At 45.3% G+C, this 22,598-nt stretch overlaps 1 protein-coding gene across 6 annotated transcripts in view; it reads right to left on the reverse strand.

The window, feature by feature from the left end:
* The window catches only part of LOC106562197 (transcription factor 12), a 95,884-nt gene that overhangs the window by 24,687 nt on the left and 48,599 nt on the right, over positions 1 to 22,598 (reverse strand). For all 6 annotated transcript variants that reach the window (XM_045689164.1, XM_045689166.1, XM_045689167.1 and 3 more), the window contains exons 6-8: positions 13,601 to 13,665; positions 8,730 to 8,865; positions 8,142 to 8,194 (exon numbers count right to left, since the gene is read on the reverse strand). In XM_045689164.1, the coding sequence (XP_045545120.1) occupies positions 8,142 to 8,194; positions 8,730 to 8,865; positions 13,601 to 13,665 (254 nt within the window). The remainder of the gene's footprint in view (positions 1 to 8,141; positions 8,195 to 8,729; positions 8,866 to 13,600; positions 13,666 to 22,598) is intronic.

Consider the following 22,598-nt stretch of genomic DNA (forward strand, 5'->3'; position numbering starts at 1 on the left):
TTAGTGAGAATGTTAATGTATACAATTACACTTTCCCTATTGTCAGAAAGAACCCCCTCGTCACGACGGTGACTGTAAACAGAGAGTTGTTAAACACACGCCACAGCTGCAGAGGGGCCGGGCCTTGACGTCAGACAGGCAACAGAGCTGTGATGCTCCATTTCCTAAACCCCCAGGGGCCTCAAGCTCAGACGTGCACCACAGGCCAGGGGGAAGCAGAGGGGTACAACCAAAACAGCCACAGCCACTTCATTTCACTGTCTGCCTGTCACTCTCAGACCGCTCTGCTGTTCCATGTCAGCCTCCATTGAAGGAGGAGAAAGAGGAGAGGTGGAGAAAGGGAAGAGGAGGAAGAGCGAGGCGAGAGGAGAGGACTGACCTGTGTGCCATACAGAGCCTTTAAAGCCCACTCCATCCAGCCTCCCTGGAGCCTTTCATGTCCGCCAGTAGAAGCTTCCTGGACTAAACACAGTCCTGTGCACTCATTGAGAGCATTATTGTTATAGAAAGATGAAAGACTCCTTTCCCAAAGAAAACGAGGCTTTATTATGTTTTTCCTTCAGTACTATTATTATGTATTCCTCTTTCTTCTCTGAGATTCTTTTAAACTCTTCCAAGGCACCGGGGTCTACATGCTGGTACCACTTTATTTCTGGGCCCGTTTCAAGTTGATGCTTTAAGGAAAATGTGTGTTTGAAGGGTCCAAAAATGGGTCCAGACACAGAAGGCCATGCTGAGAAAAAAACACATGAAAGCTCAAAGAGAATGAGTAAAGAGAGATGGACTCAACATTGATAAAAGCAGACGTATTACTACTACTCACAAACACAGCATACAACATGGAGCTGCAAACACAGGGACACTTTGGGATCATTTACATTTGTCTAACAGGCAAACAGATATTAGCTGTATTACTGAGAAGACGCCCACGTTGTCATACTTCATTTCCTGAGCTACTGAACCATGTCAGATCTCATCCTAAACACCAATCGTCTTAAGACAGAGCCAGGATCACCACCCTCTATCACTTCATAAACATTGAACCTGGGCCCGGCCCCGGCCCCTGACCCATCAGCCACCAAGAAACAGGACCAGTCTGCATCTGTGTCAAAGTGGGCCAAGAGTTACCTCACTGGCAGCCACCCAGCCATGCACCTGTCCACACAACTCCCCCCTCTAATCACATTTGAGCCACTGGCCATGCTTTTTTCCCTGGGATTTGTTTGGGTGTTAAAAAAGATCCTCCGCAAATCCACCCACTGAGGTCACCTCCATCTCACGCATGGATTTAGCCATGATGCCATAAGACTGGATGGGGGGGATTGTTTCCTGTAAGAAGCACTGGTTTTTATTTGGGGGGGGGTGCTGAGGGGGGTTCTTAATCTCCCCAAAACCCCACAAGACGTTCATAACACAAAGCTTTGCCTTGACTTAATTACACATATATTACACGTTAACTCCAATGATTTACAACTGCATAAATCAGCACAGAACAGGCATTTTCTCATCTGTAGGCTGTTCCAGAGCAGGCATACAGTGCAGTGCTACTGGCTCTGCTTCAGTTTGAGATGTTAGAGTATCTCTAACTGCTGAATCTCTAACGAAAGACACGTTCCCTCCTCTTCCAACTCCCCCCTGACCTTATTTCCCTAACGCTTTGCATGTGTGTATGAAGCAGAAAGGTGCTTTAGAGTTATTTACAAAGCACTCATTCTGTGTGACTGAGTCAACATACACTTCCTCTAGTGCTGCTTCTGCCAGACATATGTACATGTAGCTATGGTAATCCTGGCTGAACCCCTCCTGGCCTGGCTGACTGATTGACCTGACATAGGAGATACACACACACACACACACACACAAGTACACAGAGAGACAGACCGACATACAGAGACACACACAGACACACAGAGAGACAGACAGACACACAGGGACAGGCAGACAGACACTCTACCCTCCCCAGAGTTAACATGGATCTCCAGCCCACAGACACGCCTCATATGATATTTTTCAGTACACCCCTACACTTCTGTGAGTTCATTCAACACAGGCTGGAACACAGAACCTCTCTCTCTCCCATCCAAATATGATCTGAACCACATTCCCTACCAACCACAAAATAACACTCCACCCAACTCCCTTTCATCAACTCTGCCCTTTGTCATCCAAATCCTCCCGGACATACAAACCTCCGTCCCCCATACAACTGTTCATAAAGTTATTTAGTGATAGGACACTGCTCTAGGTCCATAGCAACATCACATCAAATTCCTTCCTTGTCTCGTTGTTTGTTCTCAGTCACGTTGTTTGTTCTCAGTCATCAAAAACGACTCTGGAACCAATGAATTGTATTAATATAAAGGGTGTCACGACAACGACAATGTGTACTACACAAACACAGAGATCCAATACGCATGAATAAAGCTGCTGGGATGGAAGGAGGCTATCTCTGAGCCGCGACATTAAGACTGAGCCTCTCTATCCAGTTCAGCCTTGTACAGTAGGTCAGTGTTCTTGTCAGTGTCCTCTAGTCTTTCACTGGGCCAATGCACAACCAGTCACCCAAGAAGGACCAATCCAATCAAAGCGGCCTGACATGGCTCTGACTTCCACACTCTGAGGAAACCCTCCACTGCGTTAAGGGGGGTAACTGGCCTACAACTGGATCTGCAGATACAGCCTATGACATCAGTTTCACCTGTTGACACTCCCTTAGACCAGAGGGTATGCTACAAAGCAGGATCAATGAGTTAGCCAGCTAACTTTGATAAACAACTAGGAATAACTATTGATTTTCTGGTTCATTAAGAAGGCTAAACTTAGATATGTGCTTTTGGTTGTTGAGTCAATTAGACCATACTCATTTCAAGCTTATCTTTCAAAGAAATGTAAAATAAAAAGACAAGTTACCTGGCTAACTCATTGATCCTGCTTTGTAGTATACCCCACTGGCCACTCTGGTGTGGTTTAGAGTTAAACTACCTCCAACTAACACACTCTATTAACCTAATCACTAGTGATTGTTGACAGAGCACCGTGCCAAGCCTGCCAGGCAGCAGTCTAAAACCAAGGCCTGCATTAATGTGGTGCACTCACGCAGCCAGGCCCTACATAAATAATTTACTACAGGCCGAAATGTGAGTAATGACTTTAATGTGTGCATTCATTTCTGCTTCATGTTCTTTTAACTCTGTTTCTCTCCTTTAGATGAAAGCAGCCGGGACCTCTGGAGTTGTTGGCCTTCTCCTTTATCTCCGCCTCTCATGTCATTGGTAAATCTGAGCGACCCAAAGACGGATAAACACACCAAGGCAAGGCCCCAGGGAGGGAGGGGGTGAGGATCTCTGTTCAGGATCATCCCAGTCAAACGAGGGGCATCTATCTAATCAGCCATCTGATGAGCTCATCCCCATAGGGTCTTCAGACTGGGGTCAGAGCAGAGCAGCAGAGCCTGGCACACTGCCCCCTGGTGGTCTGATTCTGACCTGTTGACCTGATAGGACAGGGGCAGGGTGTTGAGATAATGGGCATCATGCCAACCCAGAGATGGATGGTAGACAGAAAGACAGTCCTGTTCTGTTTAGTACTATAAATATTCTAGAATTGATTTTAGAAAATGAAATGAATCATGTCAACCCAGTCTTGTCAGCTATGTCACAATGACCATACTCTTTAAATCCTTCTTGAATTAAAAAGAGAGACATTTAAATAAATTCTTAATAAAAAAAAAAATGATACAAAAATGTCGAGGTACAGTACATGACAAATGTTGTCTGGTAAGTCATCTGATGCTGTGAAACAGCCAGACAACAAGGAAATCCAGATCACTTGAGACGATACAACCGTGTCTACATGAAAGGGCCACATCAAACAATGATTGTTTGGCTGTATTTGCAGAAGGCTTTGCTGACGCGTTTCATCCAAAGGCACGTCTACTCACAAGAGCTGCCCTCTACCAGGTCCTGACCTGCCCTGGTTCAAAGAGAACCCAAAATGAGCTCTGCTTCCTGCACCATCCTGCTCCGCCTGCAGATGGCTGTCTAGTCAAAATACACGTAGCTGCATCGATGAAAGGGAGCTGTAGTCTCTCTGAGTTCAGCTAAACACACACACATACACACACAAAGGAGATAACCTCTGTGTGTCATTCACCCGACCACTGCGAGGCAAAATCCTGGGTCTTAGTCTCAGAGCCCGGAGCAGAGCAGACCTCCTCTCTTCTAGTCCCTGTTCCCCTGCTAAGTGAAAGTCTCTCAGAAACAAGGGTGTCTGAGTGATCTGTCAGAAGCAAATTACAATCTTTTTTGTCATTCACAGCCAGGGTTCTCGCTAGCAAAAGTCCCTGAAGGGAGTTGATTCTGCCTCCCACCTCCTCCCTCTCCCGCCACTTTCTTTCTTTCCCTCCTCCAGACTAGCATCACCACAGCCAAGGAGGAAGTGTCACATCAAGCCGCTGTGCCAGTGACAAGGGCGCGTAAAAAAAGCCTGGCTATTTACACACACACCAGCAATGGCCTCCCAGCTACACATGAATATCCTACAAGATACAGCTTTTCCCCACGAGCCACAGAGCTGCTGCCACCGCGGCGCGTCTCTCTCCTCTGTCCCCCTGTCAGATGGACCCTTAACGCAGGTGCCCGTACAGCTGCCCGTCAGCAACCCTGCTCCGCAGCATGCTGTCCATCCAATGATAACCCGTTATGTCTTCACTCAGAGTGATGCTCAGTTTACAAAGTGATACATCTAGCTATGACCACAGACAGCCCACTGTATCATGAAGTAAGCCTTCCAAGACTTAAGACTGATACAGTCAACCTCTGATCATCTGCAATGGCTAAGGACCTTGTGTTAGTGTGCATTGTACTGGATTCATGATCTACATTTACTATAAATATCAGAAGCAATAAATAATGTGTTTGAATTGGGACTAGTGGATTCCAGTGCACATATACACTACATCAGGTTTCCCCAATATACAAAATTCTTTGAAATGATTACGTTATAGTCAAATGTTATATCTGCTTGGGCCAGAAGAGGACTGGCCACCCCTCAGAGCCTGGTTCCTCTCTAGGTCTCTTCCTAGGTTCTGGCCTTTCTAGGGAGTTTTTCCTAGCCACTGTGCTTCTACACCTGCATTGCTTGCTGTTTGGGGTTTTAGGCTGGGTTTCTGTACAGCACTTTGTAACATCGCCTGATGTAAAAAGGGCTTTATAAATACATTTGATTGATTGATTATTATATTATTTGTAATTAAGTTCCGGCCCCTTGACCAAAGGCTGAATCTAGTTGATGATCCCTGTTCAACATCATGTTCGTGCCACATTGCTCACTTTATTTGTATTTTACTATGTACACAGTTAATCTATTAATCTACTGTTCAGAGGGAAATGGTGATTATCAGGCTGACAAAGTTGGTGACACACCTACATATGTAGGATCTTCCTTTGGGCCAGAATAATACAATAATAATCCTGCAGCAACAGGAAATGTGAATTATTATGTGGATAAAAATGTATGGAACTGTTTTGTAGGGGTTGATACATTTGTTGTTAGGGCAATTCAAGTCTGACATTTAAAAGTGGAAATTACAAACTTTAGACTTTTTAAACATGACTTTAAACACTACAAGTTTGCATTTCCTGCTGTGCAGGAAAATTCACAGTAACAAAAGAGTAATCAAATTAAGATCCTACATCTGTACAGTAGCTCCTGTCCCCTAAAAGGAGCATGTACGTAAGATGAACTGCAAAAGTAGGTTAAGGAAAAAGTGTGTATATGAGATGAGATTGGAGTATAAACATGTGAATGTTTGCAATCAGCAGCTGGCTGGCTCTCCCTGATGGCCTCCACATCCTGGTATATACTGCAGGGGAACAACCTAAATGCACAGAGGATGTGCTCCCATAAATATTATGATTGCAATATAAATCCTACATATACACACATCATATATACACACATCAGCTGCTCATTAAAAACACACCGCTCTTCAAATCTAAACCCCCTCAACCATTTTTAGGTGAGGATGAAAAAAAATTCAAATAGTTTGAAATAAATAAATAAATAAATAAATAAATAAAAGAGAATTCCCAGTAGGGGAAATAATGATATGAAGCATTGTGTTCATTTTGTTTATCAAGCAGCTCTTCAGGCCTCTGGTGAAGCCTGGGTGCTTACACAAGCAAAAGCCTTTCAGCAGCATCTGCATCCAGCTGCATTTCTGCATTACAGGTACACTGCAGGCTCCTCACCCAGCATGGCACAGCACAGCTGCCCCCGGCAACCCTGTTCTGCTCCAGGTGCGCCTGTGCCCTCGACACTCCTAAACTCCACCACCGCTGTCTGCCGCCCACACCAGCCTAGGTCCCTGCAGATAACCCCTGTACATGCACACACACACACACACACACACACACACACACACACACACACACACACACACACACACACACACACACACACACACACACACACACACACACACACACACACACACACACACCTCCTATCAGCCAGTATATAACCTCTAAACACCTATAACCAGTTGCAAGACAAGCTATGGCAGCTCATATCCCCTCCACCTCCTCGCCTTCACCTCCCACCAGGCCCATACAACACCTCCTAAAAGCCTCCAGACCAGCCCTCCTTCACCGCCTACTCAACCTCCATCCCCACACACCACCCATACCACAGGCTCTCTCTCTTTACCTTTCCCTGCAACCAGAGGAAATAAGACAAAAACAGCCCCTTTTTCCATGTTAAAGTCTTGGCTCTGTCTTGGGATCAGAGACCAACTCGTCCAAGATCCAGGCCTCGTCTTCTCCACACAGAGTGACAGAAGAAGAAGAAGCTGCATTAGCTCCTCTGCTTATTCCACTCAGGATTGTACTGCTTTGATTCTACTGTTGAGTCACATAGTGCACCTGCGCCCATGTGTTAAGTAGAGACAAATAAAAGCCCTGCGATCATTTACACAACAAAGAGATGTACCCCGCAAGGCAACCAATCTTTCTCTGCCTCCCTCCCTGTCTTCTGGCACCACCCTTCACCTACTTCAGGAGGGGAGAGGCAGCGTGTGTTTCCCACTCTGCTGCTTTCCTCCCTCTGTTCCTGACAAACTAGTATTCAAACACAAATTCAGAGACAAAACACATCTCTCTCTTTTATGTCCTGTGTCTTGTTCCATATTTGATTTCAGAGGAACAGCGGTGAAGCTCGCGATTATCACAGCTCCCAAAAGCAAATCCAGTCTCTGAGCCACCCTCATCAAAATCCCCCTTCTTGTTCTCTTGGGATGAAGCTTTCAGCACAAAATTAAAGAGGGATCTCTGCTAAAACCAGTTGCTTTTTTTATTAAAAGCATCGGCCGGTACCAGTGGATGGGAAGTTGAGGCAAGGCTTAATCGCCCGCTTTAAGAATCCACCAGGATTTTCACAATGAACATCTGACTTAGTGATTTATGCATATTAATGAGGCCCGGCCCAGGCGGAGGCAAGCTGAGCTCCACACTTCCTCTGCATTCTAATGTCTTCTGCTCCACCGGGATTATTACCCATGGAAATGTCTCTGATTCTGCACTATTAATCTCTGTCTGTCCTCCTGTTTGGCTACATAATGACTAATTAAACATCAAAAGAGCAGCGCCTGGGATCCGCTCTGACAGCTCTGCTCCCCGCGCCCCGCATTGCCCCGCGTCCCAGGAGAGGAGCTGAGGAGACCACGCTGTGACAGGACAGACCCCAAAATCAATCACCCCAATGTACACACGCATACACACACTCTCTAGTACACACACACACACACACACACACACACACACACACACACAGCAAGGCAGGGCTATGAGCTCCCTTACACATCAACCAGGTACCGGCGGTGCCACTGCAGAGGACGTCTTTGAAGAGTCAAGGAAAACAAGTTAAACAGCTCTCTGTGTCTGTGTGTGTGTGTGTGTGTGTGTGTGTGTGTGTGTGCACTGTGTGTGTGTGTGTGTGTTTGTATGTGTGTGCACGTGTGTGTGTGTGTGTGTGTGTGTGTGTGTGTGTGTGTGTGTTTGTTTGTGTGTGTTTGGTTAAGCTCACTGAGAGATCTATTTATATATGAGAGGCATGGCAGGCAGATGAAATGATCTTCCACTCACAGATGAAGGCAGACCAGGAGGGACCTTGCGAACTTTCTTTGTTTGTAGAGGATCTGTGGAAAGATAAAACAGGATTGAGGCAATAGAAAGGGCCTTTGTGGGATGTAAACAACACAACAGCTCATTCACACACTGGCATAAAAAAGGGAACGCCGAGGATGCCTTCCCGGGCCTAACATTCTTTTCTTGCACACAATCAGGTCAAATCAAAAACAATTTGTCATGTAAAACCAAAACAATTTGTGCGTGTTGTGCAATCTATTGAAATCACCAGTATAATCATTATTAGCGTTAAAATAGGAGTTTAAATGGCTAAGCAAAAATCATTAATCCATTGAAAACACAGGGACTCCTGCAGGCTTGTTCACGGAGTTAGTGAAAACAGATCAATGGTCTCTTACAAATGTCACATCCAGTAAAACAAGTGCTCTGGCTTTGTCTTTGCTACATCATTTGGTCAGCCTGAGGTTTAGAATTGTGTCAGCACATACTGCTCTAAACATGATACTAGACTATAATGCCATTGTCAGGGACTTGATAACTTGCCCTGCTCTGTATCTTTATAGGTATGGGTTAATTGGCACTGACCAATGGGAGTAGGTTCCGGTAGGGGGCGTCTTCTGGGGTTGGCCCCGGTGAAGGGAGGGTAGAAGGGAGGGGCCGTTTTCCCCGATGTGGTCACAGGCCCAGGACTCACCAGACCAATGTCCGGCCGCAGATTGGCCTGGAGGAGACAACAGAGAAACAACAGATAAGTGGAGAACAGCAGATGTGAAACTAGTGTGTGTGTGTGTGTGTGTGTGTGTGTGTGTGTGTGTGTGTGTGTGTGTGTGTGTGTGTGTGTGTGAGAGAGAGAGAGAGATGAGGGACGGGGTACTCATACAGTCAGGGGGTGATCTCATGCACTGTCAAATATTATCAGTGAGACACTTGGCCATGAATCAGCCATTCCCCTAATGATCTATTAAATAGCATGAATCAATCTATTGAACAGCTTTATGGAGATGTGCTCCAGTGGGAATAAGGGGCCACTGTGTTTTATACTACCATAATTCACTAACAACCTGCCCTCAGACAAAATACATTTCTCTTTAACGGTGAAGACAGTAAATACCTATTTTCACAGCAGCAGATGAGCGCAGACACCTCAATTAATGCTTGTCCACTTAGTAGTAAAACAGTTCTTATTCAAAATGTCATAGATATGTGTTAATGAACGCTTCCTGTGGAGCTGACAAAAGGTATAATGTTCGTTTGAAAACATTCTGATTTTTCTATAATGATGGTAAATGGTGCTTTGTTATGGAGCATCAGCATAAGAAATCTAATCACAAGATACAAATTTCAGCTACAGTTTTTTTCCACACACAGTCATTTGTGTACTCCTGTGTGCTCCACTGTTAGCAGCTCCACTGAACTCCAAGGAGAAATCCATCCAATCAGTCTGACCTAGTGATTTCCCTCTCCTCCAGCCTGCAGTGGAACGGTATTGATCAGCAGCGATCACGGCCTGAGGGCATCTTCAGACACAACCAGGGACATGCCCTGACTTGCAGGAGCAGCTCTTTGAATGGAGGGGACGCAGGGAGGTGCAGGGGGGGGTGAGAGGAGGCGCAGGGGTGGGGGGGGCGAGTGGAGGGCAGCTCAAGGCTCATTAAACCATCTGTCTGATCCCAGGATCTGTGGGCTCCCCCGAAAACCACGCCGGCTTAACTGGACAAAACGTCCGTCCCAGAGACCTGGGAGTCACCAGGCCACCAGCCTGCTGGACCTGTGTCTGATCTCAGGCACACGTATCCAATTAGTGGAGGAGAGCCGAGATGACACAGAGCTGTCCCAAAACCTGCCTCTGATCTGACAGGCCCAGATTAGTGGGCTGGAGTCCTGAGTCCCCAGCACCCTCCTCTCCTGTTTATTGTGTCATGTGACTGAGCTGAGGCATCCTCTGGAAGGTTCCAGCAGCCTCCAGGCTCCGCCAGTATCCACTCCACTCCAGTGAGCACTGTGCGCCCAGCAAACAGGCCAATTAACGGCCTGAACCAATTCGTCTGATTTGCTGCGGACCGTAAGTGGAGAAGGAGGGAGGGTCGAGGTGAGTGAGGATACCTCAGAGGAGAGAGCTGCTCTGGAGACTGGAGCCCTCGTGTGCTTCCAGGAAACACTACAGTAGACTGAGAGGGCTGGGGATTGACACGGTAACCAATGACGTTAAACTAACATAGGTCAGATGGATGGATGGCTTTGACCTTGGTCAATGGCCCCAAAAATGTTCATCATCATTATTATTATCTGGATTCCCTGGGTATTTCACCTACGATAAATACAAAATATTTCCCCAAAATCCTAAAATCAAAACCTCTCATAATAACATCAAAATGAGGTGGTATTCTAAAAATACCATAGATTCTGATTTTAACAGACTGGAATGAAGGCCATCAAGTCCTGTGAAAATCAAGTCTGTCACTGCTTTACAACAGTAGAAATGAGGGGAGAAGCAGGCTCTGCAAACTGACAACCTGTCACAGAGGCCACTGCATTGACATTGACATGGCACAACAGACCAGACCAGACAAGACTCACTTCTGCTGCCTTTGTTCAATGATATTGAATCCTCCCAGAAATATTAGCTGGTGTTTCTTTTATAGAAACTACTGCATGGAACAAAAACCATACGAGAGCGACAAGAGGTCAGAAGAAATACCAATTCCCATGTAATCTACACATAGTAAAGCTATGGAAACCCCAGCGAGGCCAGGGTGTATTGGTTGTTGATTACATACATGTTATGCTTTCATGAAACTAAACCCATAATCTTTGATTTTCTGGAGAGAAAAAAAGAGAGACAATTGAGATGAAGAAGACAACAGACAAAGAATTGTGTGAAATTGAGTTTAACAGCCAAGGCTTGTTCTGTAGTCAGTGTGTGACTGTCTAAGGAGAAGGAGAAAATGTCCTCCCCTAGTACTCCAATAACACACTTGCATCAAACGTTGCAGTCAATCATGTTGCTAAAGCCCAATACCCGACAAGGCTTTATTATGTCAAGAATTTCCTGAATCACAGGGCTTTCTGCCCAAGCCTCTTCACATCTCAATGATCATCTTCCACAGTGAAATGTCACGCAGATTTGAGGAGATAATGGGAGTCGTCTGTCAACTGCATCCTGTCACTTTAATCAGGGTAATCCGTCTCGCAGGAGGCACACAGGAGCTACCTGCTGAACACAGCACTGCTGCCGCCACGGCAACACAGCAACCCCCCCCCCCCTTCCTCCCACTCTCTCTCCCCCGTTCTCCCCCCACACCCCAGCCCTGTTCATTACCTCATCCCACTGGGGACATAGGCCCAACTCAACATGGGCACACACAGTATGCCCGCACTCCCAGTGAGAGAGGGATGATATGCTGAAGGCCTTCAATTAAATCAGATTTCCTGCTATTATGATCAAGGCAGAATAACACCTTACCATACCACAAAAACAATGACTGGATACATTGGGCTCTTTTTCTTTTACTGGTGTGCAGATAACAACTATCCAAAAAGATGAAGCCAGAAGGTTAAAAACACGGGTTGATTATGGTGAGACCGACATGTTCTGTGTAAAAAAGGAACAGTGGAATAAGGGGCCACAGCTGGCTACAACACTCTGAATATCTAACCCAATAAGACATGGGGACTTCTTCATCACGTTCAAATGATGCAATAATCCGTTGCTGAGCGAGGCAATTTGCTTAGACTTGACGACAAGCCCACAACTGATGGTCTGTTTGGCAGATATCTGGCGCTATTACGGTCGTTTCCAAAAACCAACCTCTTGATAGATTGTTTGTGTGTTTCAAATTTCCATTCTTGGTCCTCCGAGAAGAAAATACAATGTTACCTTTTATTAGGTTAGTGTGGATGGATTATTAAATCTCCAGCATATGGGGGTTGTGAACATTCAGGCTGCTCATTAAAAGATAAACAATGCCTGATAATCTTTGCACCAGAGAGACTTTGCTCATGCGTGATTCGGCTGGGCAAGATTCAGCGGTCGAGCCCTGTCGATAATCACTAGAAGGGTTACACAATATTAATAACGTCTTTTCCAGCCAGCATTCTTCCTACATTCTCTAAAGAATGAAATTACTTTTTTGGTCTTCCTGTTTTTTTTCTGGGACCAGACAAACTGAATCTCTGCCAGCCTCAGATCTCAGCAGCTGCAGGCCTACATCAATTCCCCAGTTCCCACACAAAATGTCTGAACTGGCATTCCATCTCCAAAAGCTCTTTTATGAATGAGTAAACGAGCTTTCAACTCACATCAGCTACATTTTCACTGTGTCTGACTGGAAGCGCAGACCTCTGTATGACCACATAGTTGTTAGTAGTAATGTCTACAGTGTGTACAGTGAGGGGATAGAGAGGTGAAGGGTACTACTCTGGCACATGATTAGCTTGGGGTTAAACGAGTGGGTTAACAAGTGAGTCAATGAGGTCAGAGGCTCCCTTGATCTTTGGGTTAAGCCCAAAGAGGTGGGCTCTATCTTTTAAAGACATCTTTCAGACGTAGCCCTAAACCTAATCTTAAAGTCCAGACTCACAAACTCCTAATCCCAATATCAATGACCATAATGTGGAATATAAATGCTCAGTAGTGGGAACAGTGGAGGGTGGAGCAGACCCTGACGGAAGCCATTTTCTGTGGAACTTCTCTTACTGGTCTCACAGCCAGGGCAGAGGGAAAAGAAATACAGAGATAGTCGAGATAGAGTGGGAAGAGACCAAAAAACAGTGAGTGAGAGTGAAAGAGGAGAACAGAGAGAAGAATGAACGACGGAGAGAAAGAGGAAGAGAGAGAATATGAGAACTCTCCCCATTGACGTCAGACCGAGAGAGAGAGAGAGAGAGAGAGAGAGAGAGAGAGCTGTGGCTTGTGCACACAATCAGGCCTTTGTGTTGAACATCTGTGTGGCTCTGAGAGGGGATCTGGGCTGAGCTTGGCTGTGCTCACTGACCCTGGCTTAATGGAGGTGTTGAAAGTGGTGTTTCTCTGTGGTTTTGGGCTGCCCCTGCTAGACCCTGCTAGACTACACAGGGCACGGAGAAACTCCTCAGCCCAGGCAGCGAAAACCTGAGGACGCTCCACTGTAATCACTCACTCATTATCTCTAAGCCTCCACACCTCAGAATATTCTCACGAGCTTTCTTGTTCGCTTTATAAACCATCTCCAGTGCAAACATCCTTTTCACTCTAATTATACTACCAACAAAGGCATTTTATCTGATGAGCTGGACACGCCAATTAGTTTTAACAATGTATTGAGAATGCCCAAACAAAGAGAATTATACAAGCAGAGTTTACCACACTATATTTACATTATAGTCATTTAGCAGATGCGCAATTCCAGAGCGACTTACAGTAGTGAGTACATACATTTTCTTACTTTTTAGCAGTAAATAGCGGATATCAAACTTACCTGGCAGCCAGACACGCCAGGCTCTCTCCCATAGGCTGGAAATTGAGCCCTCTCTGCTGATTTACCTGTGGAGACACAGAGAAAACTATTTTTAGACAAAAACCATTGACACCACATGATGGTCTAGAAATCATGTTTCTTATTCATTGTGTCTTGAAATAACAAGGTAATATCCTAATTCACTATCACACTTATACAGGTCAAATATTAGGCCACACATTAGGACATAAACCACATATCATAATGCAGATCTGTACAAAATGTTATGTAGAATACATATTACTGAAGCTATAAGAGATCCTCCTAGACAGAGTTGCTCCATCAGAGTTACACGTTTGGTGTGCAGCACTCCTCCTGAGAGAGACGCTTCCAGGCAGCCGTCAGGAAAACAAATAAAACACACGACGCACAACGCACATGAATCATGTTCCTCACAATATACTAAACTCAGCACTTTTACCCCGGTGGAAAAAACAAGAGGTTCCTACAAGGAAATGATAAATAACTTTAACAACATCGTACATTATTTTTGTCAGACTTTCAAACATTGCAAGCACCAGACGCAGCACTCGAACAACATTGGGTTTACTCTGGGGGAAAGGTAGATATTCTAGTGAGTTTAAAACTTGCATAGCCAGGAGATTCTGTTACGCTCTGACTGAACATAACATCATACTGGCATGCCCAGGTGAACAGAGGCACATGTTGGAGGATTCACATCTCTGAGTATGGCTGCGGGGCACAGTCGTGCTGCATCTGCACACAGTCTCCAGAGAGCTAGAGAGGAAGCTGCCGAAATCAGGTAAGGTGGTTTAACTGACAACGCTGTTTCCCGTTCAGTAGCAACACAACTCACTTGATATGATATAACATTTCTGATTTAGCTCTCTCGCAAAGGAAGGAGCATTTAGTTGTGGGTTAACTACATACCCTGAGCCACCGCAGAGGGGGAGAACATCTGTCTTGGCTGACTAAAAAGGTTATACCAGTTTTTTCCTGACATTTCCTGAGCTGCACCTCAGCCTCAGCATGGTTTGGTCTCCATCAGTATCACTTAGTCCCCCTGTCTCTCCCCTGTGAGGAGATGCTCGTGCCCACAGTGAAATATTCATCCCCAGCATGTGTTTTGTCACACACTCTCTATCCACCTTGAATAATTGATGGCTGAGTGTTAACCCCAGCAAAGCAGGAAGTCATGCTCAGGAAAACTCTCTCTCCAGGTCTGGCCCTGCCTGCCTGCCTGCCTGCCTCTGCCTGCCTGCCTGCCTGCCTGCCTGCCTGCCTGCCTGCCTGCCTGCCTGCCTGCCTGCCTGCCTGCCTGCCTGCCTGCCTGCCTACCTACCAGGGAGAGAGGTAGCTAGCTAGTGGCCAGGAAGGCAGCTCCCCTGAACCTCTGGAGCACGACCCAGCCAAGCCAAGCGTTGTAACACGCCCAGGGACCTGAGCACAGTCAACAACACTGCAGTTCAGCCCAAACCGAGGGGAAAACATCCCTGAGGAACCCAACGGTAAACAGGCATTTAACTGTTTAGCGTGCCGCCACGCATGATCACACAGCGCTAAGAGTGCAGCATTGGTAAACAAAGAGATGTTCCCATTCTGATGTCACTGCACTTACCAGCACAACACTATGTTTACCACAGCAACATGTGCAGATACAGAGGATAATAACAATACTGAGATATAGATACATTTATTTTGAGGCTGATTTTGTACGTTTGCCCACTGACAAAGAAATGATCAATCTATAATTTTAATGGTAGGTTTATTTGAACAGTGAGAGACAGAATAACAACAAACAAATCCAGAAAAACGCATGTCAAAAATGTTATAAATTGATTTGCATTGTCATGGGGGAAATAAGTATTTGACCCCCTCTCAATCAGAAAGATTTCTGGCTCGCAGGTGTCTTTTATACAGGTAATGAGCTGAGATTAGGAGCACACTCTTAAAGAGAGTGCACCTAATCTCAGCTTGTTACCTGTATAAAAGACAGCTGTCCACAGAAGCAATCTAGATTCCAAACTCTCCACCATGGCCAAGACCAAAGAGCTCTCCAAGGATGTCAGGGACAAGATTGTAGACCTACACAAGGCTGGAATGGGCTACAAGACCATCGCCGGGCAGCTTGGTGAGAAGGTGACAACAGTTGGTGCGATTATTCGCAAACGGAAGAATCACAAAAGAACTGTCAATATCCCTCGGCCTGGGGCTCCATGCAAGATCTCACCTCGTGGAGTTGCAATGATCATGAGAACGGTGAGGAATCAGCCCAGAACTACACGGGAGGATCTTGTCAATGATCTCAAGGCAGCTGGGACCATAGTCACCAAGAAAACAATTGGTAACACACTACGCCGTGAAGGACTGAAATCCTGCAGCGCCCGCAAGGTCCCCCTGCTCAAGAAAGCACATATACATGCCCGTCTGAAGTTTGCCAATGAACATCTGAATGATTCAGAGGACAACTGGGTGAAAGTGCTGTGGTCAGATGAGACCAAAATTGAGCTTTTTGGCATCAACTCAACTCGCCGTGTTTGGAGGAGGAGGAATGCTGCCTATGACCCCAAGAACACCATCCCCACCGTCAAATATGGAGGTGGAAACATTAGGCTTTTGGGGTGTTTTTCTGCTAAGGGGACAGGACAACTTCACCGCATCAAAGGGACGTTGGACGGGGCCATGTACCGTCAAATCTTGGGTGAGAACCTCCTTCCCTCAGCCAGGGCATTGAAAATGTGTCGTGGATGAGTATTCCAGCATGACAATGACCCAAAACACACGGCCAAGGCAACAAAGGAGTGGCTCAAGAAGAAGCACATTAAGGTCCTGGAGTGGCCTAGCCAGTCTCCAGACCTTAATCCCATAGAAAATCTGTGGAGGGAGCTCAAGGTTCGAGTTGCCAAACGTCAGCCTCGAAACCTTAATGACTTGGAGAAGATCTGCAAAGAGGAGTGGGACAAAATCCCTCCTGAGATGTGTGCAAACCTGGTGGCCAACTACAAGAAACGTCTGACCTCTGTGATTGCCAACAAGGGTTTTGCCACCAAGTACTAAGTCATGTTTTGCAGAGGGGTCAAATACTTATTTCCCTCATTAAAATGCAAATTAATTTTGAACATTTTTGACATGCGTTTTTGACATTCTGGATTTTTTTGTTGTTATTCTGTCTCTCACTGTTCAAATAAACCTACCATTAAAATTATAGACTGATAATTTCTTTGTCAGTGGGCAAACGTACAAAATCAGCAGGGGATCAAATACTTTTTTCCCTCACTGTATATAAGATGTGTGCTACTACACTGTATAGAAATCACCAGCATGTGTTTTATTTTTAGGGGGGAGGACATGACAAAATACTATAGTCTGTACATCAAAAGGAAAACCCCAAAACACATCTATGATCTATTCAAATGCTAAATATTATATTACATTTTTTGAACTGTTTCAAATATAATGACACAAAGTATATTTTGGGGGTGAGATTGTACATTCTCATAGGCAACAAATGCTTTCAGTGGACAATGTAGAAACCTTTCAGTGGACAATGTAGAAACCTTTCAGTGGATAATGTAGAAACCTTTCAGTGGATAATGTAGAAACCTTTCAGTGGATAATGTAGAAACCTTTCAGTGGATCATGTAGAAACCTTTCAGTGGACAATGTAGAAACCTTTCAGTGGATAATGTAGAAACCTTTCAGTGGATAATGTAGAAACCTTTCAGTGGATAATGTAGAAACCTTTCAGTGGATAATGTAGAAACCTTTCAGTGGATAATGTAGAAACCTTTCAGTGGATCATGTAGAAACCTTTCAGTGGACAATGTAGAAACCTTTCAGTGGACAATGTAGAAACCTTTCAGTGGATAATGTAGAAACCTTTCAGTGGATAATGTAGAAACCTTTCAGTGGACAATGTAGAAACCTTTCAGCAATGTTCCAGTTTGAAAGAAAGAACAGGGTGTCAAAGAGAAGCTTCTGTAGAAGACCGGCGGATCCATAGGTGCTCAACACACAAACACAAAGATTAGAAAACAATGGGGGCTCGCTCATAACATACAGTCATCTACATGATGAAAGCCTCCAAAAAAGAATATGGGGGAGAAAAAGTCTCTTAGAATGTCAAAAATCAACAATGTAAGACAGCCCAGCTATTGCAATTGCAATTTGTTTAAGTGTTACTGGCGAGTGTTTGTGCCAAGCAGGCTGCTGGCTGCGACGCTGATGTTTGAGGAACCGGTGCCAGCTAGCGCAGCTGTGAGGCCACTGCCCCACCCCCGTCGCCCACCCACCCCAACCCTCACTCACCCTCCACACCCCTCACTCTCTCCTCCATGAGCCAAATTAGTCACTCGGAGGAGAAGGATGCAGGGGGCAGTGGCGACGGGAAGGGCCAAGTGGGAGCGTGGCTAGAGATGAACTTAAGGATCTGGTGTAGAGGTCACTGATTAACAAGGTTCTGGGCTCGGCTCACCTGCCTTGATGCCTGCCTGATGCGGATGCTCCTCTAACCCCCTTTTTATCTAATCACATCCTCCATCTCTCCTTAGCACTGCTAGAGGAGTGACAGGCTAGAGGGGCACTGTGATCAATAACCTGCCTGGCCCAGCACTCCCCTCTGTCTCCCCCTGCCTGTCCCCCTGGAAGCCACCAGCAGGCACTTCCCCTCCGTAATAGGACACATCATACATTATAGAAACCCTCTGACTGGGATGATTAATGGAGCCAAATCATCACACTTAAGAGCAGAGCGCATGTGGAGTGTGATGTGTGGGTCGAGGACACAGTACAAGACCTGGGAGAGAGACTCTCACATGCCAGTGGCTGAGGGGAGGCAGAGAGCCAGGGCAGATCACTGTGCTTTGATTGTAGAGGGCACTGCTGCTGCTACCGCCGAGACTGCTAACTCAGCCATTTAGAAACTTGGTTGAAGGAAACTTGGCTCAAGGAAAACCAAAGGAAGTTTTCCACAATACTTTAACAAAAGACGCCTAACAGAAAAGAAAAAGGTAGAATGGATAGCGTTCCATCACAGAGCACCTAAACTATTTATGGCCTGGCTGTCTTGCCATGAAAGTTAATCCAGGAAAGCATCAGAATGAATAGAAATGTACAGCTAATAGGTTCTTTCAAGGGTATCACTCAACGTTTTTTAAACCACTAATCATGTGAAGTGATGGAGAAGTTGATCACAGGTCTGGTGGATGTGTGTTCAAGATGCTGAAGCAGTGAAGAACAAGTGATGATAAATCAGGTGGAACAGATTGGCACTTAGGTTTTTCTTCTAGAGCACCCAAATTAGCCCGACAAATACACCCTCCTCACAACACAGCGCTCTCCTCTGTCTCTAGCAGACATAACTCAATCTGAGGAGAATAGGTCCCCGTAATAACCTATATTTACAGAGCCAGAACATGACTCGAGCCATTAAATCTTAATTCTCCTTTACGAAGCACTGAAGTCTGAAACAAGACCTCATCCATCAAAGCCCACTAACGTTGTGAGTGAAAAAAGGGACAAAAACCATGAGAACAAGAGACCAATTTCACCAGAGGAGTCGCAGGCCTGACACTTTCCAGGGCATTAGCCATGCTGTTTATTATCTCCCCAAGCAGGCCTGTCCTATCACAGCCAGCCTGGCATTCACAATAGCAGCGCTAATATCATTATTACAAGATTTGTTCTGAGCAGGTGCAGTCGGTCTACAGAAAGCAATATTCTCTCCAACTGTTTCATTTTTTGATTCTTCTTGAGTCTGTGACAGTTTGTATTTTGTATTTTTTTTAATACATTTTTGTACTTCCTTAGACTACAGTGTGTGTTGATGGATGGGATGCTAAGTAAATTCATCATTCTGCTAGCGAGGAAGAAGCCCGGGCTGTCCAGGTGTCCATCAAGAACAGTGTTGACACCGGCGCAGATGCAATCCCCCAGACACATGATGCAAAAACAACAAGAATAAACCGGCTTAATAACAGCCATCACAGCAGATGATCTAAATATAAATGAAGTCCACTGGGACAGACACCTTGGATAATACTATGTCTCCTAGCCAAATCAATAGCACTGATGACACCGGCTCAATACGAAAATCCATTTTAACAGAAAAATTCTTCCTTTAATTCTGGCATACGACTAACACTGTCTGAATGTATACGTATCACAATATACATTTGGCATTTTGAATGGCCATTATGATTATGATCGCCTAAAATTGAAAACAGTTTTGACATTGAATGCAATGCAATAGAGGTGTTGCGAATAATTATGTTGAACAGTTACCATCGATACCAAAAATAGAACAGATATGTCTATGCTAGCGTGCAGCAGTGGAGACATTGATTTGCCCTCCACCCTACAATTCAACCTTACTGAACTGAATGACTTGCTTAGATAGGGTATAATGAGTGAGTGAGGTATAAACAGCATCTGCAACATGAAATATTGAAATGAAATTGGGATGCAGCTCAGAGACCTCAGAATGAAGGTGTTGTGAGGAGTCATTCACAGTATGGCTCCCTATTGATTGGAGCATGACGGTGCTGTGCAGTGCGTCTTGTTTTGATACTCTGGGAGGTAGTGATCTAAGCATCTCTAGGGATCAATTCAAAACCCCAGCCACAAAAACAGCCAATTAGTGAGCTCTGCTCTGCTCCCTCCGCTATACAGCATCTCCGATGCATTCCTACCGAGGGCCTCGGTAGGAAGGCACGGACCAAATAAAACAAACACACAACACTGAATCAAATCAAAGTTTATAGGTTGTGTATACAGATTGGCAGATGTTATCGCAGGTGCAGTGAAATGCTTATGTTTCTAGCTCCAACAGTGCAGTAATACCTAGCAACAACACACACATAATCAAAAAGTCAATATCAGAACGAGCTATATCAGAACATAAATATAAATATATATACACTGAGTGTACAAAACATAGGATCTCCTTCCTAATATTGAGTTGCAGCCCCCCTTTTGCCCTCAGACTAGCCTCAATTCGTTGGGGCATGGACTCTACAAGGTGTCAAAAGCATTCCACAGGAATACTGGCCAGTGTTGACCATAATGCTTCCCACAGTTGTGTCAAGTTGGCTGGATGTCCTTTGGGTGGTAGACCATTCTTGATACAAGCGGGAAACTGTGTAGATTGAAAAACCCAGCAGCGTTGCAGTTCTAGACACACTCAAACAGGTGTGCCTGGCACCGACTACCATACCTCGTTCAAAGGCACTTAAATCTTTAGTCTTGCCCATTCACCCTCTGAATGGCACACATACACAATCCATGTCTCAATTGTCTCAAGGCTTAAAAATCCTTCTTTAACCGGTCTCCTACCCTTCATCTACACTGATTGAAGTGGATTTTAACAAATTACATCAATAAGGGATCATAGCTTTCACCTGGAATCACCTGGTCAGTCTATGTCATTGAAAGAGCAGGTTGTACACTCAGTGTATATACACTACATGACCAAAAGTATGTGGACACCTGCTCGTCGAACATCTCATTCCAAAATCATGGGCATTAATATGGAGTTGGTCCCCCTTTGCTGCTATAACAGCCTCCACTCTTCTGGGAAGGCTTTCCGCTAGATGTTGGAACATTTCTGCAGGGACTTGCTTCCATTCTGCCACAAGAGCATTAGTGAGGTTGGTTACTGATGTTGGGCGATTAGGCCTGGCTCGCAGTTGGCGTTCCAATTCATCCCAAAGGTGTTCGATTGGGTTGAGGTCAGGGCTCTGTGCAGGCCGGTCAAGTTCATCCACACCAATCTCGACAAACCATTTCTGTATGGACCTCGCTTTGTGCACGGGGGCATTGTCATGCTGAAACAGGAAAGGGCCTTTCCCAATCTGCTGCCACAAAGTTGGAAGAACAGAATCGTCTAGAATGTCATTGTATGCTGTAGATTTCCCTTCACTGGAACTAAGGAGCCTGAACCATGAAAAACAGCCCCAGACCATTATTCCTCCACCACCAAACTTTACAGTTGGCACTATGCATCTGGCAGGTAGAGTTATCCTGGCATCCAGTAAACACATGCGTCCGTCGGACTGCCAGATACTAAAGCGTGATTCATCACTCCAGAGAATGCGTTTACACTGCTCCAGATTCCAATGGCGGGGAGGTTTACACCATTCCAGCTGATGCTTAGTATTGTGCATGGTGATCTTAGGCTTGTGTGTGGCTGCTCTGCAATGGAAAACCATTTCATGAAGCTCCCCATGAACAGTTATTGTACTGACGTTGCTTCCAGAGGTAGTTTGGAACTCGGTAGTGACTGTTGCAAACGAGGACAGAAGATTTCTACGAACTTCACGCTTCAGCACTCCGCAGTCCCGTTCTGTGAGCCTGTGTGGCCTACCACTTTAGCCGTTGTTGCTCCTAGACATTTCCACTTCAAAATAACAGCACTTACAGTTGACTGGGGCAGCTCTAGCAGGGAAGAAATCCTGTGACGGTGTCACGTTGAAAGTCACTGAGCATATGTAGTGTATATATATAAATTGTACGTATAGACAGTATGGACAGAATATGAATAGAAAAGGTGTGTACAGCAGTAGTTATATAGGATGAGCCATGACTAGAATACAGTATATACATATAAAGTGGGTAAAACAGTGTGTAAACATGAGGAAATATAGGGTAATGCTAAAGCCAAATGAACAGATCATACATCTGTTACCCCCTCTCTTTCCAGTGTGTGCTGTGCCTGTGAAGTTGTCCAACCCATGCTCCTGTCCCTGCTTCAGGAGTGCTAGCCAAGAACCTCATCGCAATCCATTATCGCTGTCAAGTTAATGTTCCATGTTGAGCCATATGGCAGGGCTAACACACGCAATAAAGGAAATTCCTTCAACTTGTTACAATCAGCACTTTCAGCTGTCCAAAAAACAAACATAAACAGCTTTATTGTGTTTGCTGCATTTTCTGTTGATATTCATGACAAAAACAGGAAAGCCGACAGGAAAAGAGAGAGACGGGGTGAAGAAAGGGTGGA

Source organism: Salmo salar, chromosome ssa11 (assembly GCF_905237065.1).
Source record: "Salmo salar chromosome ssa11, Ssal_v3.1, whole genome shotgun sequence".
In the NCBI taxonomy this organism is placed as follows: Eukaryota; Metazoa; Chordata; class Actinopteri; order Salmoniformes; family Salmonidae; genus Salmo; species Salmo salar.